Source organism: Doryrhamphus excisus, chromosome 4, assembly GCF_030265055.1.
Source record: "Doryrhamphus excisus isolate RoL2022-K1 chromosome 4, RoL_Dexc_1.0, whole genome shotgun sequence".
NCBI classification, from domain to species: domain Eukaryota; kingdom Metazoa; phylum Chordata; class Actinopteri; order Syngnathiformes; family Syngnathidae; genus Doryrhamphus; species Doryrhamphus excisus.
The window spans coordinates 13,094,789-13,116,096 of record NC_080469.1 but is presented as its reverse complement, the minus strand read 5'-3'; the positions used below and the strand labels follow the sequence as shown (position 1 = coordinate 13,116,096).

Here is a 21,308-nt window from a genome sequence, read left to right as displayed (position 1 = left end):
CTGCACAAGCAATATTGGCAAGTGAGAGAGTCAGAAAAATAGCAGCGGGAACAACAGTGCATCATTTGCAAACACAAAGTTGATGAAGTTGTGAATCTAGTGCAAGGAAAAAATGTGAGCATTATCATAGCTGTCATGCTCAGCACTTTACATAATATCTGGAGTCTCACCTGAATGGTTTTAATGTTTGCATTTAATCATTAGGCAACAGGAGCTGCAAGCGCATCATATCGACATGTAAACAGGCTCTCTCTCTGATGCACCATCAAACATAACCCAACACACAGCCTATAATGAATCATTAGAGAATGAATGAATTGTCTTTGCAGTGCAATTACAATAGATAGTGATGCTTGTTGTAACGTCTGTTCACCTTATTTCTATGTCAAATTGGGTTCCTTTTATATTGGCATGTAATAAAATGAGTACAATTACCATGATGCTATATTGTCCTATTCATGAGCAACCTTTTGAAAAATGCCCATTGCTGGTTGGATTGGAATATTTCTTGTGTTTTTTGTTCCTACTAAAGTCTAATTTTGTCATAATTGTTGCACCCTAAAGGTATAATTTTTATTTATGACTGCTACAAATGGTACAAATGGTAACTTCAACCACATGCACACACACTTACCCACAGAATTAAAATATGGTAATGCCGTATTGTTTAATGTAAACGATTAAAATAGTTTGATGGTGGACAAGTGGGTAGACCACACAGCTAGGAGACCCAAGTTCGATTCCACCCTCTGGCATTTCTGTGTGGAGTTTGCATGTTCTCTCTGTGTGTGCACATTCCATAGTTATGAATGTGGTGTTTGTCTATATGTGCCCTGTGATTGGCTGGCAATCAGTCCAGGGTGTACCCCGCCTCTCGCCCGAAGACAGCTGGGATAGGCTCCAGCATGAATGCAACCCTAGTTAGGATAAGCAGTAGAAAATGAATGAATGAATGAAAATACTTACATATTGTCTAAAAATCACCCATTGTAACCGGTTCACCTTCAGGAGACAAGCAGTGAGTGTAAAATGTGTGCAAAATTGGTTGAAAAATATGTATTCCATCAAGCAGGGTCACGGGTGGACCATTTGCTATGATTATATAACATTGAGGATATCTGTACATGTAGTATGTTAGCATGTCTTCCAGTGGATTTTGAGTACAACCTATTGTGGGAACCGCAAATGTCATTTACCACATCCGATTTTTAAAAATCATTTTCTTTACTATTATCTATGAGTGTGTATGTCAGTGGGAATTGTCCTTAATAGTATTATGTGCAACAACTGAAAGTCAGTTTGGAAGTAAGGGAAGGTCATACTGTGCTTTAAGGACTGCATATGACATTTGCTCCAGCGTAATGACACAACTATTCTTGACATAGCTGAGAGGATCATAACTTTTTACAGACTTGAGCTCTGACCTCAACTGGTGTAAAAGATAACACACAGACTGTAGTTTTATCATTACTGACATGTAGAACACGAGACACGCACGACGCAATCTTTGTTTCATGTCGTTTTTAACCATGTTGCATCTCGGGATGCCTTGGAAGATTTTGTGCTAAAATTGTGACAAATCATTTTAATGAGACTTGTTGTCCTCCCACTTTGTCATCTGCCTGTGAGGCCGAGCTTTATGATGATTTACATGACAGGCCTTGGTTGTGAGTGTGTAGAAAGGCAGAGAGCAGATTAATTGGTTTGTTGCTTCACACCATAAGAAACGATGAACAAATACTTTACACTGTGTACTCAGGAATGAGGTTGTAAATGTAAATGGGGCTTAGTGGGATTATGTTCCTTAAACTACAGGATATGGAGCAGTCAAACTGGAAATATGTATAACCTTGAAGCTTTCATATTATTAACAAAAATGTACCATTTTGTAGATTAAGGCAATCTCCAGTCAAAAATATTTGGACAAAGCGATGCCATTGCAAGTACAACCATATTTTCATCCATTTTCGCAGGGGTATCCCAGCTGTCTTCAGGCGAGAGGTGGGGGTACACCCTGGACTGGTTGCCAGCCAATCACAGTGCACATATAGACAAACAACCATTCACACTCACGTTCATACCTATGGACAATTTGGAGTCGCCAATTAACCTAGCAGGTTTTTGGAATGTGGGAGGAAACCGGAGTACCCGTAGAAAACACATGCATGCGAACTCCACACAGAGGTGCCCAAGCGGAGAATCGAACCCATCGAACCATATTCTAACATAATTTAACAAGTACCTGAGTGTGAAGTCCATGGACATGAAAGGTTTTCTCCCTGAAGATGCTTTGCCATACTTTCACTGCATTACAAGTATGTTACAGTATGTGGCATTGGTGGTCTGCTCTTTATGGACCTACTGCAAACCGAAGAGTATCAAAGATACTCTATATGACATATGTGACAGGAGCACTCTGAGGTTTTTACTCTAAAAAAGGTACTCAAAGACCCACAGATGACAGCGGCCCTCTCATGTTTTTAAGTACCTACTCTAACACAATGTAATATCCTTGATACTGTATGAGAAAAGCTCTGTGATGTTTTTAAAATATCCTCTAAAAATTTCTGCTCAAAAATGCTGTATGACAGGATGGCGCTAATGTTTTTCAGAAAGTCCAACACTCGTCAAAGATCCATACATTTATCTATTCGTTTTCTTCAGTCTTTTGCGGGTAAAGCAGTCTCAGTAGGAAAGTCCAGACATCCGGGTCTCTGGCCACCTCTTCCCGTTTTACCTGGAGGATACCAAGACATTCCCAGATCAGCTGTAGAACATGCCCCGGGGCCTCCTCCTGACTCACTAGGCGGGCGTCCAGGAGGCCAGATGAGTGCTCCTCACCCTATCTCTTAGGGTCGCTTCATCAATGATCCATTATAATGTATTACAAGAGTCTTCTAGTGAAGTACTATGACTAGAATTTGGTCTGAGTTCTTGGACGGGTCTGATTTCAGTCATGGACCTGGTCTAGACTGAAACAGGTCACAGTTTATCTTGCTCTATCAGAAGTCACGTCATCAAAAACAGCAGTGAGGTTGTCCCATTAGTAGCTAAACATTCCCTTTGGATCATGGACTTTTTTTCCCTGTCAACCATTCTGACATAAGCTGTCCTTTGTTCCATGTGTCCAAAGAATCTTATTGAAGGACGCTGAGGTCTTTTTAGTAGTAATTTATCAACCTCTTATGCTCTTTCCCTAGTTTCAGCGGCTAATAATCTGGGATCCAATCTCTTTAAACTGGGCCAGGGCAGCATCAATCAAAGACTGAGCTCAGCTGCATGTCTCCTCCCTTAACTTCCTTCTCATTAGATGCAGCAGTGGGGACTCAGGTGTAAAATTGACCAGATTGTACTCAACACTATCCATTCCCACACATTTGTGCTCACAGAATATGATGCAAAATTTGGGGAACTTTGCATAACTGTATAATAGATTTCCAGGTTTAATTCCCCACACACAGAGTATGGTGCTTACCGAATTTTAACACCACTTTTATATTCTGTAACAAATTCAGCATTATTATTCTTTGTTGTGAAGAACACATCAGGCATGCATTGTGTTGTAGAAACTAGGAATGAGCTGGATACTTGTGAATTTGTTACTACCATTCATTCATTCATTTTCTACTGCTTATCCTCACGAGGGTCGCTGGGGGTGCTGGAGCCTATTCCAGCCGTCTTCGGGCGAGAAGCGGGGTACACTCTGGACTGGTCGCCAGCCAATCACAGGGCACATATAGACAAACAACCATTCACACTCACATTCATACCTATGGACAATTTGGAGTCACTAATTAACCTAGCATGTTTTTGGAATGTGGGAGGAAACCGGAGTACCCGGAGAAAACCCACGCATGCACAGATAGAACATGCAAACTCCTCACAGAGATGGCCGAGGGTGGAATTGAACTCGTGTCTCCTAGCTGTGAGGCCAGCGCGCTAACCACTCATCCACCGTGCAAATATTATTCATTCATTCATTCATTCATTTTCTACCGCTTTTTTCCTCACAAGGGCCGCGGGGGTGCTGGAGCCTATCCCAGCTGTCTTCGGGCGAGAGGCGGGGTACACCCTGGACTGGTCGCCAGCCAATCACAGGGCACATATAGACAAACAACCATTCACACTCACATTCATACCTATGGACAATTTGGAGTCGCCAATTAACCTAGCATGTTTTTGGAATGCGGGAGGAAACCGGAGTACCCGGAGAAAACCCACGCATGCACGGGGAGAACATGCAAACTCCACACAGAGATGGCCGAGGGTGGAATTGAACCCTTGTCTCCTAGCTGTGAGGTCTGCGCGCTAACCACTAGACCGCCGTACCACACCTCGTGCAAATATTAAAAAATACTAAAAAATATGCATTGTTAAACTTAAGTGTGTAGACTTAAAAATGCATTAAAAGTGTGTTAGAATAATAGAAATTAATTTTGTGAGTATGCTGAACATTCTCTGATGACATCTCTCTTTCCTTAGCAGCAAAATAGTTGCTGCTTATAGTAAATCTCCATTGAAGCTGTTGCTTCAGCTCAAAGGAAGCTCACAGTGAGAGATTGAGGCCCTGATTGGATAAACTGGCAAAAAACATCCCTTGCATGGAAGCTGAGCTTCACTGAGACTCTTTAGTGCAGGGTAGTCCTTGATTTTGACTGACAGCAGCCAGAGGAGTGAGTGGAGTTTTTCCCCCTCCTTTTCCTATCTGTGATGCAGTCACGCAGATTCAAGGAGAGACAGCGATCAAAATAGATGTGAAGTCTGAAGTTTTTTTTTCATTCGTTGGTTCATTAAATCATATCACTGTTGTGGGAGGAGTAACTTGCGAGTTTGCCCAGCCATGATGGCAGCTGACAGCGTCGCTAAAGTCATATGAAATGTATGTCAGACCCCAATGAGTTTGCCCTGTTTCAAATACTGAAACAGCCGCTACTGTTTTGGACCTACCACTTTAGTTAGTGGAGGAGTGACATTTACTTACTCCCATCTAATCAATGATGTGACCCTATTAAACCAAGATAAATAGAGAGGTGTGTCCTTGAAAAAAGTTACACTTCATTAAGTTTTGAGTTGCTGGAAAAGGAACAATACCTTTTATATGGTTAATAAAGAGGCTGACTGATGGTTGAGGATGTATATTATATTATTCATTCATTCATTTTCTACCGCTTTTTCCTCACAAGGGTCGTGGGGGTGCTGGAGCCTATCCCAGCTGTCTTTGGGCGAGAGGCGGGGTACACCCTGGACTGGTCGCCAGCCAATCACAGGGCACATATAGACAAACAACCATTCACACTCACATTCATACCTATGGATAATTTGAAGTCGCCAATTAACCTAGCATGTTTTTGGAATGTGGGAGGAAACCGGAGTACCCGGAGAAAACCCACGCATGCACGGGGAGAACATGCAAACTCCACACAGAGATGGCCGAGGGTGGAATTGAACCCTGGTCTCCTAGCTGTGAGGTCTGCGCGCTAACCACTCTATATTATACCACCCTATATTATATTATATTATATTATATTATATTATATTATATTATATTATATTATATTATATTATATTATATTATATTATATTATATTATATTATATTATATTATATTATATTATATTATATTATATTATATTATATTATATTATATTTGTGTATGCAATAAACAATGTTGGGAGGAACAGTGTTAAAAACAACATCGTTATTGTTTTCTATTGACAGGTCATATAATTTATGACTATGTCAACTGTTACCAACAGTGAAATGTGGTGCATTATTATTCTAGCATCCCAACAGAAGGAAACAGAGTCTGATGTTTTTTTCTGACTTTAACACACCAACAGCAGTGCCCAGTTCCAATATCTATATATATATTCCGATGTCCCATATCTCCAACTTTCACACCGTCCTCTCCAAACCTACACAACACTTCCTCATTCTTCACCAATTGTTCTCACGTGAGTTGCACTCACAGACATCGGAACTCCAAATACCAACATAAGACACACTACATTATGAACTGATATCTCATATTTTGATTCGAGAATCAATTTTCAGTCATAAAGATCTGGTATCAGAGGTATTGTTATCACTAGCTTTTCACCTTTTTGTAGCATATTTCTTTCGCAGACTTTTTGCACACTTTTACTGTGTGTAAAAGTGTAAAACAAAGCTAAACTGCTTTGAATCAGAATCTATTTAACTTTTGTAACATCCGGTGCACAGTATTTCTTATATCATCTTCATCTGTTCTCATGTTGTTCTTCTCGTAACAATCTTCTTCAGGTCACCTTTTCTTTTTGAATAAGCATCCCAAAAAGTCAAAGACAAAGCAGAAAGTGCCATTACTCTTTTGATGCTGAGCTCTGTGAGGTTTCATACAACCATGTATGATGGTGGCCAGTTTGGAAGAAGTTATGAAGAAAAGCATAGACACACACGCCTCTTTGATGTTTGCTGTACTGAGCTACCCTGAGGTGATCTTTCAATTTCAAACCCAACACAGTCCTATTTGGCAGGTACTTTACAAAGAACATGTGTCATGGCAAACTTTTTTTTTAGGGCAGTTGGAAACAAAACAAAGCCGCCTCGTTTCTCTTATATTGCCATTTTAACCTTTAATAAAAATATCCCTGTCAAAGAGCATTACATATTGAAACACTGGAAATACGTTTTGAAAACTTATTGTTTTCATCTTTGGAGGGAGCACCCGGGAATTGCTTGTGCATGCTGAATATTCCAGGGATAGGAAGAACCCAGGATTATTGTTTTGCTCTGCTTTTCCACTCCAAAATGATGTCTTCTTATTGTTGCATAATCCTGCTATCCGTCACAGTTAGTCAGGCAGAAAACAGCAATAAAGTTCACTAAGCGCCTTACATTTTCTCTCCTTCCTCATTGATTGTTCTCAATAAGCGAAATAATGAGGACACGAAGAATCACAAGAAGACATCCTCTGTGTCAGTGAATAACATAAAAAGATCATCCGTCCATCATCAGTGTAAATCGTTCCAGAAAATCATTTTGGATGAAATGTTTTAACCTTTTAATGAGCTAAATCATTGTCATTTCATGAATACAAATGCACGGTGTAGAGATGGCCACCCTGTCACGCTTTTAAATATCACCTGACATTTACAATCAATTTTAATGGACAGAAGCGCAGATAAAAAGTCACACGATCAATTTCTGTGTTTACTCTATTTAGTAATCACCCATTTCTGATACCCAAATTTCCCTAATATTCAACCTTTTGTTGCTCCAGTATCATTTATGGCTTACAGAAGTGAGTATTATTCATGTATTCAATATGAAAAAAGCAGCAATATCAACGTGGAAAAAACAAAAGGATCATCGCATTAGAATCACATTAGAATCACATTAGAATCACATAGCCACCACTACCAGTATGACATACAGAGTCAAATGATGATGCGCTATGTACGGATAAGTATATGTTTTTCTCCATACAATCTGCTGGATGTTGCCTCTTTTACCCCCGTATTCAACACACACACAGTACGTTCTATAGTCCCAATGAGCCAGGAGTGCAGTGGGTCCATGAGACAATTTCACAGCACTTGGCCTGCACCACCTCATACACACACGCACAAAAGCAAATCACTTTGTCAAACAGATGATGATCACCCTTTTTTTCTCTCTCCACCCTGCTTTCTTTCTTTACTATGTATTACCTTTTCTTCTATTCCGACACCTCAGGTGCATATCACCCCACCCCACACCACCGACCACATGAGTGTGACCCTCCACCAAAACCCCCTCCCGTATCACAGACAGAATGGCCATGCCAGTGTCGATTAGACTCTGCATGGCCAGATGCTCAGCTCGGCTTAACCGAGGCCTGTGGGAAAGAGGACTGCTTATTCTGGCCCCCGAGAGATGGATGGATGGGCAATGACGGCAGCTCGAACAAGCAAGCGTCTCATTAAGCTCGCACATTCAGTACACCCACTCATCTCCATATGTACACAACAAGAAGCACACAGTCAAAGTTTTTTGGGGTGTCCATTTATATAAGTTGTGTCACATTATATTATGACACACAAGTTGTGACATTACATTATATTACACCCTGTTCACGTATGATCATCGCAACAAATGTGTCGGTATTTTCTCACATAATGGTTTTTAATAATGGGGTGGTGGGTATTTACTCAACTGCATTTATTGGAGGCTTAGATTTTTAAAATTAAAATTAAAATTAAAATTAAAATTAAAATTAAAATTAAAATTAAAATTAAAATTAAAATTAAAATTAAAATTAAAATTAAAATTAAAATTAAAATTAAAATTAAAATTAAAATTAAAATTAAAATTAAAATTAAAATTAAAATTAAAATTAAAATTAAAATTAAAATTAGCCTGTGTTAAAAATGTCTTTCAGCTGTAGTTTCACAAATACAACAGGACTTGGGCTTTGAACTCCAACATAAAAATCAGCTTTACAGATGCCACGTGTGCCTTGAAAGGCTGTGTGTGGTGACAATGGCAGCTATAGCAATAAATGAGGATACCGGCTGTCATAGTCAACCTAATTACTACGGATGTCCAATATATTGGCTTAAATGTCATTTAATGTCATATTGCAGTATTTGTCTGTTCATTCAATGGCCTGACATTAGTTTGAGGGATCAGTATTAGTTGACATCAGCATCGATACTGAAGTACTTGACAATATTATTATATTTGATAACGGTAGGAAAGCCAATATGCAGCATCTCTGCTAATAACACAGAAAAAAATTGAGATTTATGCATTATTATTTATTCCAGTGGATGAATGACCTGTTGTTGAATTGGAGCATGGCATATGTATTAAAGCGGAGACCACTGAAGAAATATTACACTTTTTTTAATTCAACTACACTTATCCACTCTGGGTGCACCGCTATGAAATACACCAATGTTTTTCCTTTGCTTCTGATTTACATTCAAGTCCTTTCACCTCTTGTGGTCTCATAAAATTCTCCATACCATTCTTGTGTTACCTTTGCTGCAGCTGTCGGCCTTGCCTGCCTTGTGTTGTGATTTACAATTGCATGTCAGGGACATGCCTCACTCCGGCAATGTGTGCAATAAGTCTATTTAATAGACAGGTATTAATTTATGAACTACTGAGTAGTTTGCATTGATGGCGATGGCGCAGAGTGGATGTCAGCAATATTTAATAAGAGAGAGGATATCACACATCGAATGCTCTCTGCACAGTGAAATATGAGCAAAAGTACAGCTCTAACGTTGAACATGCATGCTTTTATGTACTTGGTTAAAAGGGGCTATCTGCACTGAAACAGGTCGAAAAGCCTTTCATCCAACTGGGAGCGGTGGTCTGGGTGACCTGAGATGGTATTTTTGGAAAATGCCGCCTCGCAAGTTCCATATCGACTAGCTAATCCACTACAATTTAAAAAGATCACGTCACCACCATGTGACCAGAAGTGAGCTTTGACGACCACCCAACATATTTGGAGTGTTATGACTCACTGCAGTCAACATTCTCTCTGTATTTTCTTGTTTTACTCCCAAAATGACGCTTCATTTAAGAGTCTAGTTTGGAGTTGTTGTTTTTTTTCCCTCCCCTCTCCTAGTGTTGTCCCCCTTCTTCCCCTCCTTCATCGCCCAATCATCCCGTCCTGCCACCCATTGTCTCACTGTATAGTATGTTGTATATGTATGTATGGATGATTGCACTATTTCGCTTGTACTCCTGTATAAGTGACAAGAATAAAGGGCTACATTACATCACATGATAGTTTTATCCGCATCTGTTTTTTCTTCTTCTATGGTTTGTTTGTACGCATATCTGTTCATAGATACATCATTTTCTCTAAGTTATCCGTTCCTGTCTGGATGCAACTATTTACTAATTTACACAGCGTGGACGTGACTTCAACCCGTCTGATAAAACAACCCCAAGAATGTTCCTCTGTGGACAGGGCCCACTGTCTGTGAGAATAATGCTCATAATTCGAGCTCCATATAAAATTGTCTGGTACAGTTCTCCATCAAGTATGCTTCCCATGTCCATCGCCTTACCATCAGCATAATAGTAATACTATATGTACTGTGGCGAGCTTGAGTCGCTCAGGAAATGGTCAGACGCAAACTTCAATATAGTAAATGGAAAATCAATGTGACTTTAAATATGTGTGCTATATACAATGTCACTTTATTAATTGTATCTTAAAGCCGCAGTCAAATCCATAAATAACATGGAGACTTTTCCACAGACTTGGGCGCAAGTGGTCATTAAATCGCACTTTTAAAAACACTTTATCAGATTATTACCTGAAATAAGTGGTAGAAAATGAATGAATGTCATTTCAGGGTGATTAGGTTCAAAGGTCTATGGATAATTGGTCACTGATGTGTTCGACAATCGTGTTAAATGATTTCAGATAACTGACGTAAATGATGTAATCTCAGCATTTCATTGTAGTCGTCCAATAGCTTGAGGATATTTTTACAATTCTACTGACTCCACAAATGAAATGAATGAAAGTCAGTGTTCATCCATCTTCCCATCTATTTTCCATATCATATTTTGTTTAGGGTCACGGGCAGGCTATACTTTTGGACTGATTAGTAATTCACAGGATTGACACATGCAAACAGCTACTCATAGTCATCATATCCATCAATTTTTTTATAATATTTATCCTGCTCAGACTCACAGCAGGATAAATACTCACTCCCTGCTGACTTGGTGGCCAGTCAATCACAGTTTACATACAGAAAACCATTCACACTTACATTCATATCATCATCTTATTCTTCACATCATGAGGAACTGAACCGACATTGGCTGTATAGAAGAACCAGTGATGTCCGAGAATTCATTTAATCTAACATACGGAATGTGGGAGGGATTGTTTATATGTTTTACTCCTCTTTATGCTGATTCATGTCCTCTAAACCCACTTTCTATGTGAATGCTAGTTTTGCTAGTGTCAGTGATTCCTCCCTTTGACAGGATTGCATGTAAATGCAGTGACCGCATCCTTAATGTGAGCCAAAAATACAGGTCATGGAAATGTTATTGGTCATTACGGGTCAGGATCAAAATATGAGTCACAGTCTGGTGCTGTTTACCAGTGCAGTGACCTTTATACTCCATGAAGGTCATTTTTTATACATAATATGCCTCACCCACTAATGGGGCTGCATGTGGTGATGTGTAATGTTGTGCGTATGTTATGGGGGGGGGGGGGGGCGATAAAGAAAAGATTAGGCATGAATTGGTAGTAGAGTGACATGAGACTTACAGGCCTCACTTGTCTCAGTCATATCACATCATATCAACAGTAAAATATGGTGGTGGTAGTGTGATTGTCTGGGGCGGTTTTGCTGCTTCAGGACCTGCAAGACTTGGAACCATGAATTCTGCTGTCTCCCAAAAAATTCTGAAGGAGAATGTCTGGCCATCTGTTCGTGACCTCAAGCTGAAACCAATTTGGGTTCTGCAGCAGGACAATGATCCAAAACACACCAGCAAATCCACCTCTGAATGGCTGAAGAAAAACATTGTGAAGACTTTGGAGTGGCCTAGTCAAAGTCCGTATCTGAATCCTATTGAGATGTTGTTGCATGAACTTACAAATCTGCCAAATGAGCAGGCCAAAATACTTCCACAGCTCTGTAGGAGACTCATTGCAAGTTGTTGCTTGATTGCAGTTGTCGCTGCTCAGGGTGGCTCAAACAGTTCTAGGAGGCAATCACTTTTTCACACAGGGGCAGGGGCATATGTAGGTTTGGATTTTTTCTCCCTTCATACTGAAAAATTTCATTCTAAAACTGCATTTTGTGTTCAGCTGTGTTGTCATTGACTGAAAAAAAAAAGAACTCAGGAAGGGCACAAACACTTTTTTCACACCACTGGCCACTTGTTACGTCTAGACATGATGTGTGATCTGAAGATGCAGAGACAGCACAGGTCAAAGGTTGAGGCAAGCCAGGAAGCAGAATGGCTCACAAAAAACTGAGTGACAAAAAAAAATACAACGAAAAAAGAAATGCAAAAAATGCTAAAACTCATCATTCAAACTACTTCTCACAACGCAACTAATTGAAACCCCAATCTGAACTACATAATACTGATTAACAGTCACCAAAACAAGAAACAGAACATACAAAACAAGCATGAAATGCCTGCTAAATAATACCTGTACATTTCATCATATACAGTACTTACATGTCTATGTCACATCATTAGGTACATCTGTGGCATATACTCACAATAATAATGATATCTTTGTATATGTATAATTGTGTATAAATCCAATACAGGTTATAAGAACTAGCGCTATGATAGACACACACTCTCACACACCCTTTTTCGCCAGTTGGGGTTTTTGGTGCTCGGGGCGGGGTGGAGACTGGCCATGACTTTGGTTAAGGATTTGGCTCAGTGTGCACTCTTAGCACTGTGGACACACACACTAATACACTCATTACAGCTTTTAAGGTAGAATCATGCGTCGAAGGCCACAAGAATGCAGCCTGGCACAAAATTCCGGTGAGTCATTAAAATTTCAACCTCAGTTGGTCAATGCTAAAATATTTTATGTATTCAGCTCATTATTTCTGTTACACACCTGAGGAACTGGCGGTACAATCAATTTCATGTATTGGTATGCATTATTCAGTCAAAATAGACTTTTGAGTGCATCATTATTTGTAATCATGAAAAGTAAATGTTGACATATGCATTCAGGTGTTGCAGCGGAGTTTGACATACCTATAAAGGAGATTGTTCACTAAACAGGACATGATGGTCTTGTGTCTTTGCTTATATTTCTGTGCTAAATGCATAAAGTAAGTTAAATGCATGTGATCCTCCTAAGGGAAGGAACCTATGTTGAGAAGAGTGCATCTCGTCTGCATGTCCATGAAGAAGCCAAGCCATCCGTTGTTGGTATAAGGAGGCGAAGGGGAAAAAAGTAAGAAAGGAAAAAGGGGCAGCGGCAAGCAGATAGATTAGGCTATTGATTGGATATGGTTCTCAATTCAGGTCCTGCCAGGGCCAATTAGAGGCCATACGATAGTCAAGAAAGGACAGGGAGAGGTGGTGGCAAGTAATGAGTCACAATCCTACCACTCTTCACATACACATACGCATTTACTATTCTCAAGTTAACAGGGAAGGACAATAAACCATGTTCATAGGGGACAATCAGGAATGGAAGCAATATCTCCTGGGAATATTCTTAATAAGTGGTTAATCTTTGCATCCTTTTTCTGTTGAATTTGCCTTTACGGTAATTTCATCTGTTTATTTAAAAATCTCCACATCTCTCACCTCTAAAGGTGGTCTAGTTTTTGAGCTGGCGGATGAATACACAGTTTCAGTATAATGTAGAAACAATTGGGGTGCTTGGTGTTGTCGTGGCCCTCTGAGTGGGATCTCGAACCCCTCTCAGTCCCTAAGAGTAATGGTTCATCGCAAGTCCAAGTCTTGTGTTCGGGTAAGTTTGCCAATATACTTTAGATGCGGGCTATTCCAGTTTGTGGCGGGTTTGTGGTGGGTTTACTTGTCCTGTGGTGTGACAGGGTCAGTCAGGCGGATAGGGCATGTGTTGTTGGTTTAGCGGTGGCGGTGGTCAAAGGCTTGTACAAGCAACTTTCAATGCTGCTGGCTGGGAGAGGAGCCAGCTAAGCTCTCCCAGAATGAGCCGCAGGAACTTTTTGTTTAAATGTGCTTTGGATTTGGGTGTCCGGTCCACCACTTGTTTGTCCGTCCATTTTAATCATAAACTGGACACGATTAGAAACATAGAGTCTCTTTCTGGCAATGGCATTGTTAATCGGGGAGGTCTTGCATATTAACATATTGAAATGGAATCACAGAGAATATGGTCAAAAAGGAGGCAACAAACATGTTTTCAACATACAATACTATGCAAAAGACTTTTCTATTGAAAATAGTAGGCTGAATAAAGCATACATTTGTTGAGCACAATTATTTTAAAATTAACATTTTAACCCCCACTCTTTTTGCTAACTTACGCACAACCCTTGTGACCCTTTTTTCCAGGGGGGCCTGTGTCGTGCCTGAATATCTTCAGGTCACTGCTGTGTATGAATACCAGGAAGAAAAGCACTGACTTACTTGGGCAGAATTAGTTTGCCTCCCTTTGTTGATTTGAGTGTATAATTCTTGGAACCTTGAATAAATAATAGGCCTGTCTTTTTCATACTTTTTACAAGGGAATATAGTATGGTGTTTTGTTTGGGTCAATATGGTCGGAGTATATTCTAATAATATAATATTGCAGGAGTAACAAAATGCTCTAAGATACTGAGAGCTGTTTCTAATGATTATGCCCGGTCAAATAAGCTAATCAAAATATTCAAAACACTTCAGTGCTCCTGGGCCTTCAGTGGGGTCTTAAGCGACCCAATCCACCTCTTAATACCACCATCCATCAACCAACCATCAATAATATACCATTACACACTTTTATAATGCATGGCATTACAGAACGGGGACGAATACCGCTAGTACTAAAGTAACATCCATCCATTTTGTATGCTGCTTATTCTCACTAGGGTATGCTGGAGCCTATCCCAGCTTTCTTCGAGCGAGAGGCGGGGTACACCCTGGACTGGTCGCCAGATAATCACAGGGCACATATAGACAAACAACCATTCACACTCACATTCATACCCGGTTAACCTTTTCCCTTTTACGTTTACCTGTACACTACAACATCTTCTGGAGCAGAGACAACTGTAGTGGGTATGTGACATGGGTCAGCAGTCCTTGGGCAGATTATATATATGGACAAAAAACATTGACGTACACATACACAACTGGAAGCAGCGCAACTAAAGTGACATGCTACAAAATGAAGATAATAGGCAGTGTCAGTCAGTGCTTCTGAGGGTTTAGGCCAGCAGAAAAGACGTGGCCCTGACTGCACACCAATGCTGCAAACGACAGCTATGGCATTAAATAAAATGTTAATGGAACTCTATTAAACACAACTTTCTATCAAGAGCATTCTCTAACTCTGTGTACATCCCATATTGATTAACTGTATGTGTGTGTAAGTTGTACCTCCGTCTAATATGTTAATGTATGCTCAGTTTGGAACCAAATATGGCCAGTTGTACTGCAGTACATTATAAGGTTTAACAGTAACATGTAATGGACGTCTAAAGCCACATTCCCACTAGAGACTATTCATAGCTTTAAACATTTTAAATTAAACATTTTTTCTTATGTAACACAAGTGTCTTTCTTCCATAGATCCTTCTTAGTATTTATTAAGAATTCATGAATATATTTAGGATCATGCAAACAAATATATGTATATCAGGGTATAATCCCATCCTGCAGGGCTTCTGTATACTGCAGAACCACTGCAGGATAACTGGCCCTGTATGTGTCACTGTAATTCAGACCAGCAGCCAATGCACCTATGCAGACTGCATAATGCTGGCTACTTTGTATGTGGTATGCTTATTTGTTTGCTTTGTATGCTTTGGACAAAAGCCTCAATCACATATGTATGTCTGCAGTATGTAGACACGCACTTTGCTGGCTGCACATCACTAAGTACTGCGACATGGACTGACATAATTTACTGCCTCAGTGCATTTAACATCCGCTGTCTCTCTCTCCAAGCCTCTCCTCTTAGCCAGCTTCGGCTTGACTCTCTAAGTAACGTAAAACATTTGTGTAAGGGTACCTGAATTATTTGTGAGGGACTAAATTTAGTGTGCCTTTTACCAATGTACTGTAATCATATTTAGAGGTGTGTGCCGTGCCAAAGATACAACCTGGAAAAACATTGTCCCATACAAGGTCCTTTAAATTCACTAACATGTTTGATGTTTCATCTTGACTAGATGAGTACAGTATATCTTCACCGTTTTAATGTGGGATGACAGCCTACGGTTTCTGAGGGAAGACAAGAAGCATGTTTATTCTTGTACCCAAGTCATTGTACAGACATTTTCAACACTCAAGAGGACATACTACCGGCCTTCAAAATAAAAGTACTGTTTGTGTAATTGTGTAAACAAGAGTGTCATAAAAATATCTACATATGCAGTTGGAATGGCATGGGTGACTACATCGTCTTTAAGCACACACACAGACATGACAGTTTGTTGACGATTTAGTAGTGATGTGTGCAGAGGCTGACATCCCGTTAGAAAAGTTAGACAGTTTGTTATCGTGACATGTATTGTGATACATTCCAAAAATATCCTGATATATATAAGGTCTATATATCGCCCAACCCTAATCAATAGTGACACATGCTAATATTTTAGTAGTCCCGCATCCTTGCCGAAAACAGTAAAAGTTGTGAAATTTTGCTGCGGAATTTGAATAGGAAAAAGAAAGATATACAAAACATATACAAAAAACTGCACCATCTGGTGAACAAAAACAAAAATACAAATTTGACAGCGAAATCTTAACACCAAGAATTGCATTTGCTGTATGTTCAGATGAATGTGGGTTCTAAAATGGCATTTTGAATTTTTTTCATTTGGATGAATCTCACCTTTATTTATTTAAAGCCAAAAAACAAAATGGCACAATAAATGTCCCTGTAGGATCTTAGGATGTGCATTTCTCAACACTGTTTGGATGAAACAATCCTTCGACATGAGGAATTGATAAATGTGGACAAAGTTGCAAGCATTTATAAATCAATTTTTATTTGCTCTTGACTTTAGATACCCACAACTCCATTAAACACCCTGATGTTCTTGTGTCTGCAGGCACAGAAATCATGGATAGAGAGAGCATTCAGCAAGAGAGAATGTGTTCATATCATTGTGAGCGCCAAAGACCCCCATAGGTAAGTACGCCTGTGTATAATATTTCTCCTCCCGTCCTTACTCGGGAGATTACAGTTTGACTATAGTGCCATCGTACTGTATTTTATGGCTGTTTGAACAAAGAGCTTATCACAAGTGACATTACAACCCTACTTTTGCTATTCTACAGCATTTGAACATTGATCATAAAAAGCCGAGCTCATGTAGAATACTTATGTGGTTCAACTAATATAAGGAGAAATTTAAAATGCATTCTAAAAGTGCCATTGATTGGTGTGCTAATATTTATGTCTTTTCCTGTGATTTTCAAGATCAGGACACCCACACACACACACACACACACACACATGCAGAGTGATGTAGGCAGGGTGTAAGAGCAATGATGATGAAAACTGAAAAAGGCAATACAGAAAAGCTGTGTTTTCCCAGGGAGATTGCCCACAGTTGTTTTACACAACTGCTTATAACAAATTGTCCCCAACCAAATAAACATAACTGTCACCTATGTGGTCGCTGGCTTTTTATGAGTCGATGCAAATCCCTGCAACACATCACTTTGTGCCATTGCACGACTGAGACGTAGCAGCCACATAAGCACATACCTTCTATAAAAAGGAGAAACAGTATTTGAAATGCACAACAAAGACGGGGGCCAGCTGGAGGTGCACTCACCGGGTTTTGTTATTGTTTCAACACTGTACATGACCCGCCTTCTTTAACAAGCTTCATTCACAACTGAAATGAAGGCTGTCGGGGGGCCTGCTTGCTGTGTAGCAGACGTGAGTCAAGCTGAAGTGTTAGTTGCACGCACCATCAACAGCTGGACGCCTTCCAAGGCCTCATCTGCTCCCTTCCAACTTTACCAGTCATTGTGCCAGGATACTGAAGCAGTACCACCCCAAGATATGGCTGATATTCAGGCGGTGGCCAGGAAAAGTACATAGTGAATGGGTCACTGCACAGACAATGGGGCCATCTGAGCACCATGGAAGAGGATACCGTGTAGCAGCAGAGTGGACAGGCATTGCTCTTCTATCTGTGGAGGGAGGTGGAGAAAATATATCCTTCAGGTGAATGACACTCGCTGGGAATAAAGAGGCGATCACTTAGACTGGAAGGACAAATCGGGCCCTTGATGCACCCCTTTATTGTCACACACCAACATGCAGGAGGAGTGTACTGATAAGACCCGCAAATCTCTCCACTCCTGGCTCCACCAGCCCAGACTCCAACAATAAGCTCAATCACACCGTCTCAACTTCTTGACCCCCACGCCGTTGATTTAGATTTAGATTGAAGAGAGTCTCGGACCAGTCGGATTGACAACAGGCACTAACTAGTACAATTTGTCTAATTACGGTACATGGCAACACAATTAATGACAAGGATGCATTTTGATAAACTGTATGAAACAGTCATTCATTTTCCACCACTTATCCTCACAAGGGTCGCGGGGGTGCTGGAGCCTATCCCAGCCGTCTTCGGGCGAGAGACTGGTCACCAGCCAATCACAGGACACATATAGACAAACAACCATTCACACTCACATTCATACCTATGGACAATTTGGAGTCACCAATTAACCTAGCATGTTTTTGGAATGTGGGAGGAAGCCGGAGTCCCCGGAGAACACCCACGCATGCAAGGGGAGAACATGCAAACTCCACACAGAGATGGCCGAGGGTGGAATTGAACTCTGGTCTCATAGCTGTGAGGTCTGCTCGCTAACCACTCGACCCTGTAGGAATCACATACATCAATAATGTGACATCATACCAGTAAGCAGAACGGATTTTGAGACCCTTCTACATCGGAAATGCAATACCATACTTTTTCAAAAGATCTGCCAATTCTCAAAAATGCTAGCAAACCATCAAAAATTCTAAATAATAAATATATATAATGAAAACACACTTACTGCGTCCAACTTCAGCAGCTGTTTAGCATCCTGCCATCCTGTCAGCTGAGGAAGGTGAGGTGGTAACTTGCGTGAAGTCAGTCTGGATGCCTCCATACTGTATGGTGCCAAGGATCTCACACCTCTTGTCCGTTCACATCAGACCCCTCCATCAAAATGTCTTGACCTTAAAAAGACAGTGCGGATTTGGCCTTAAAGACATGATGAACAATGACAGGCTACAATTGCTAACAGCGACTCTTTTACTTCAGAAAGGAAGAAACATCTCACTGTAAAAAGAATCTAATTAATTGCCCATAATTATTGATTAAGATATGCCTTAAGAAATGCCTTTATTCATCCCTCAGTGGGGAAATTTGCAAATAATTAAAATAAATTATTGATTATTAAAATTAATTATTGATGCTATTAATGCAAAATATATGGGTAATATGGTTAAAATCTCTACATTTCTGTACATATTTCCACACAGAGTGTTTTGTAAAGGTTACTGTCACAATTGTTTCTGCTTGTGGCTTTATTATCATTCAGCGAGCTCAGTTCATCAGCATTCATTTCCACAACAATCAACATAAGTGAGTGGAGTGTGCTGCAAATCCATTTTCTACAATCCACTTATTATGCTGAGCTAGCAGCTGTGACGCTGTCATATCGTTCCAGCTGATTCCTTGACTACCAGCCGGGATGCAAATATACAAGATACAGGATGCTTCGCTTTGTTTGGATAAAGAATCATCATAGAATGATAATCTTTAAAGAAAAGAAAAAAAGCAAAGCACTGGAGCTTATTCGGGAGGTGGAGGATAAATATTTTGACTTTTGTTAAAGGTGACGGAAATAATGAAACCCTATACTTTTGTGAATTCATCGTGCAGGATTAAAAAACACAAAAACACCGACATTATCCAGTACGAGAATCCATATAACTTTCATTTTAATAGCTCCTGAAGCTTGCCAAGAGGGACACAGAGTTCAGAGCAGAAAACCAGAGGAGACAGCCGATAAGACTGCAAAGGTCCAACAGAACCTTAAAAATCCTTGTAGCTGTCCCGATGAGAAGATAAAAGCCACTTGACAAGTTGTCAAGCTTAATTTTTTACTTTTTTTGTATTTTTTTTCTACAAGTGTACTCGGAGTGCATAACATGTTCCCCACTGGGCCCAATTCCCTGTGAATGATGTGCATTGACGATCATGTTCTCCTCTCATCTAGGTGCTGTTGTGGTCGTCTGATAGGTCAGCATGTGGGCCTGCCCCCGGGCATCTCATCTGGTCAGAATGATAAGGCAGAACGATTGGCCAAGAATGACAGTCTGTCTGAGAAGTGGTCCATCAGCAAACACACTCAGCTCAGTCCCACCGATGCATTCGGCACCATTGAGTTCCAGGGGGGAGGACACTCCAACAAAGCCATGGTGAACACACATTCCTCCTACGATAGTCCGACAGAATCACAATATGGACATATGAATACACTCCTCACATTCCAGCAACCATTTTTATTAAATTATATATTCTAAAGAGACCAGTACAGTTTTACTATCCACTGAAAATGACTTAACACGCAGCCATTACTGTCTAAATATCTGACAACAATCTGGCACCAAAATAATTAGCCCTGTTTCCACCAAATTAAAACCAACTTGGAGTCACAAACACTATTTGACCAAATTGAAATCTCCGCTATTCTATTTGATAATCACAAATCACGTGACACATATACTTTCATTCGTTGCTACCTGCCAATCAGTCATGTCTTTTAAGTCTTGTAAAATCAATTTCAGATCAACATTTGCAGTAAAAGTCAATTATTTCCAGTTACAGTCACCATGTCACTTTAATTACCATTATTCATTAGCTACAATTGAAGCCCACAAGTAAAATAGATGACCAGCATTACGGTTGACTCACCAGGAAACACTGCCCCTTGCACTGTGGCGGAGAATGGCACAGCACACGCTCAACTTTAATAGGCTAACGACGGCATAGGCACAGGGGCATAATCCACTTGAAGCCACAGCAGAAGAATAAAACATCCACTTGCGGCTGTGGGTTGCTGTCTCCTGCCCCAGAGGATTAAGGCAGTGCTGCTCACACTAAATATTGACATATTGGACACAATATGGACATGTTCAATGTGAGCTGTAGTTGTGTTGCTATTTATTATGGAAAAGATGACTGTGTGTTGAGAAATTATCAGGGGATAGTACATCTACACTGCTATACTGCTAAGCTGTACACTGACTAATCTAAAGTATTGTATTGTAAAGTTTGTATTATATTGTCCCTTCAGAAGATGAAACGTGAGGGTTTTACTTTTGCATTATATTGTGGATTCAATTTCCCTGCAGTTTTGCAACTCTATATAAATGCACCGTATGTACACTCACCACACATTATCACATAAAAATCAGTCTCTGTAATTATAATTTTTTTTTATCTGCAATATGCTACTTTGAAATGATTCGCAACATGCAGACACCATAGCATCCAGGCAGTTCACATCAATGATTACTAGTGAATTGTGGCAAATTTATTTTCAGAGTTGAATTATTCAAGCTGTACACCTCAATCTGG

At 40.1% G+C, this 21,308-nt stretch overlaps 1 protein-coding gene across 12 annotated transcripts in view; it reads left to right on the top strand.

Annotated features, from left to right (window-relative positions):
• Positions 1 to 21,308, top strand: part of trpm3 (transient receptor potential cation channel, subfamily M, member 3) — a 134,863-nt gene that overhangs the window by 56,752 nt on the left and 56,803 nt on the right. For all 12 annotated transcript variants that reach the window (XR_009129707.1, XM_058072037.1, XM_058072033.1 and 9 more), the window contains 2 exons: positions 16,755 to 16,834; positions 19,945 to 20,146. Coding sequence is in view for 11 of the 12 variants with exons in the window: in XM_058072037.1 (XP_057928020.1) it covers positions 16,755 to 16,834; positions 19,945 to 20,146 (282 nt within the window). In the remaining variant the exon portion in view is untranslated. The remainder of the gene's footprint in view (positions 1 to 16,754; positions 16,835 to 19,944; positions 20,147 to 21,308) is intronic.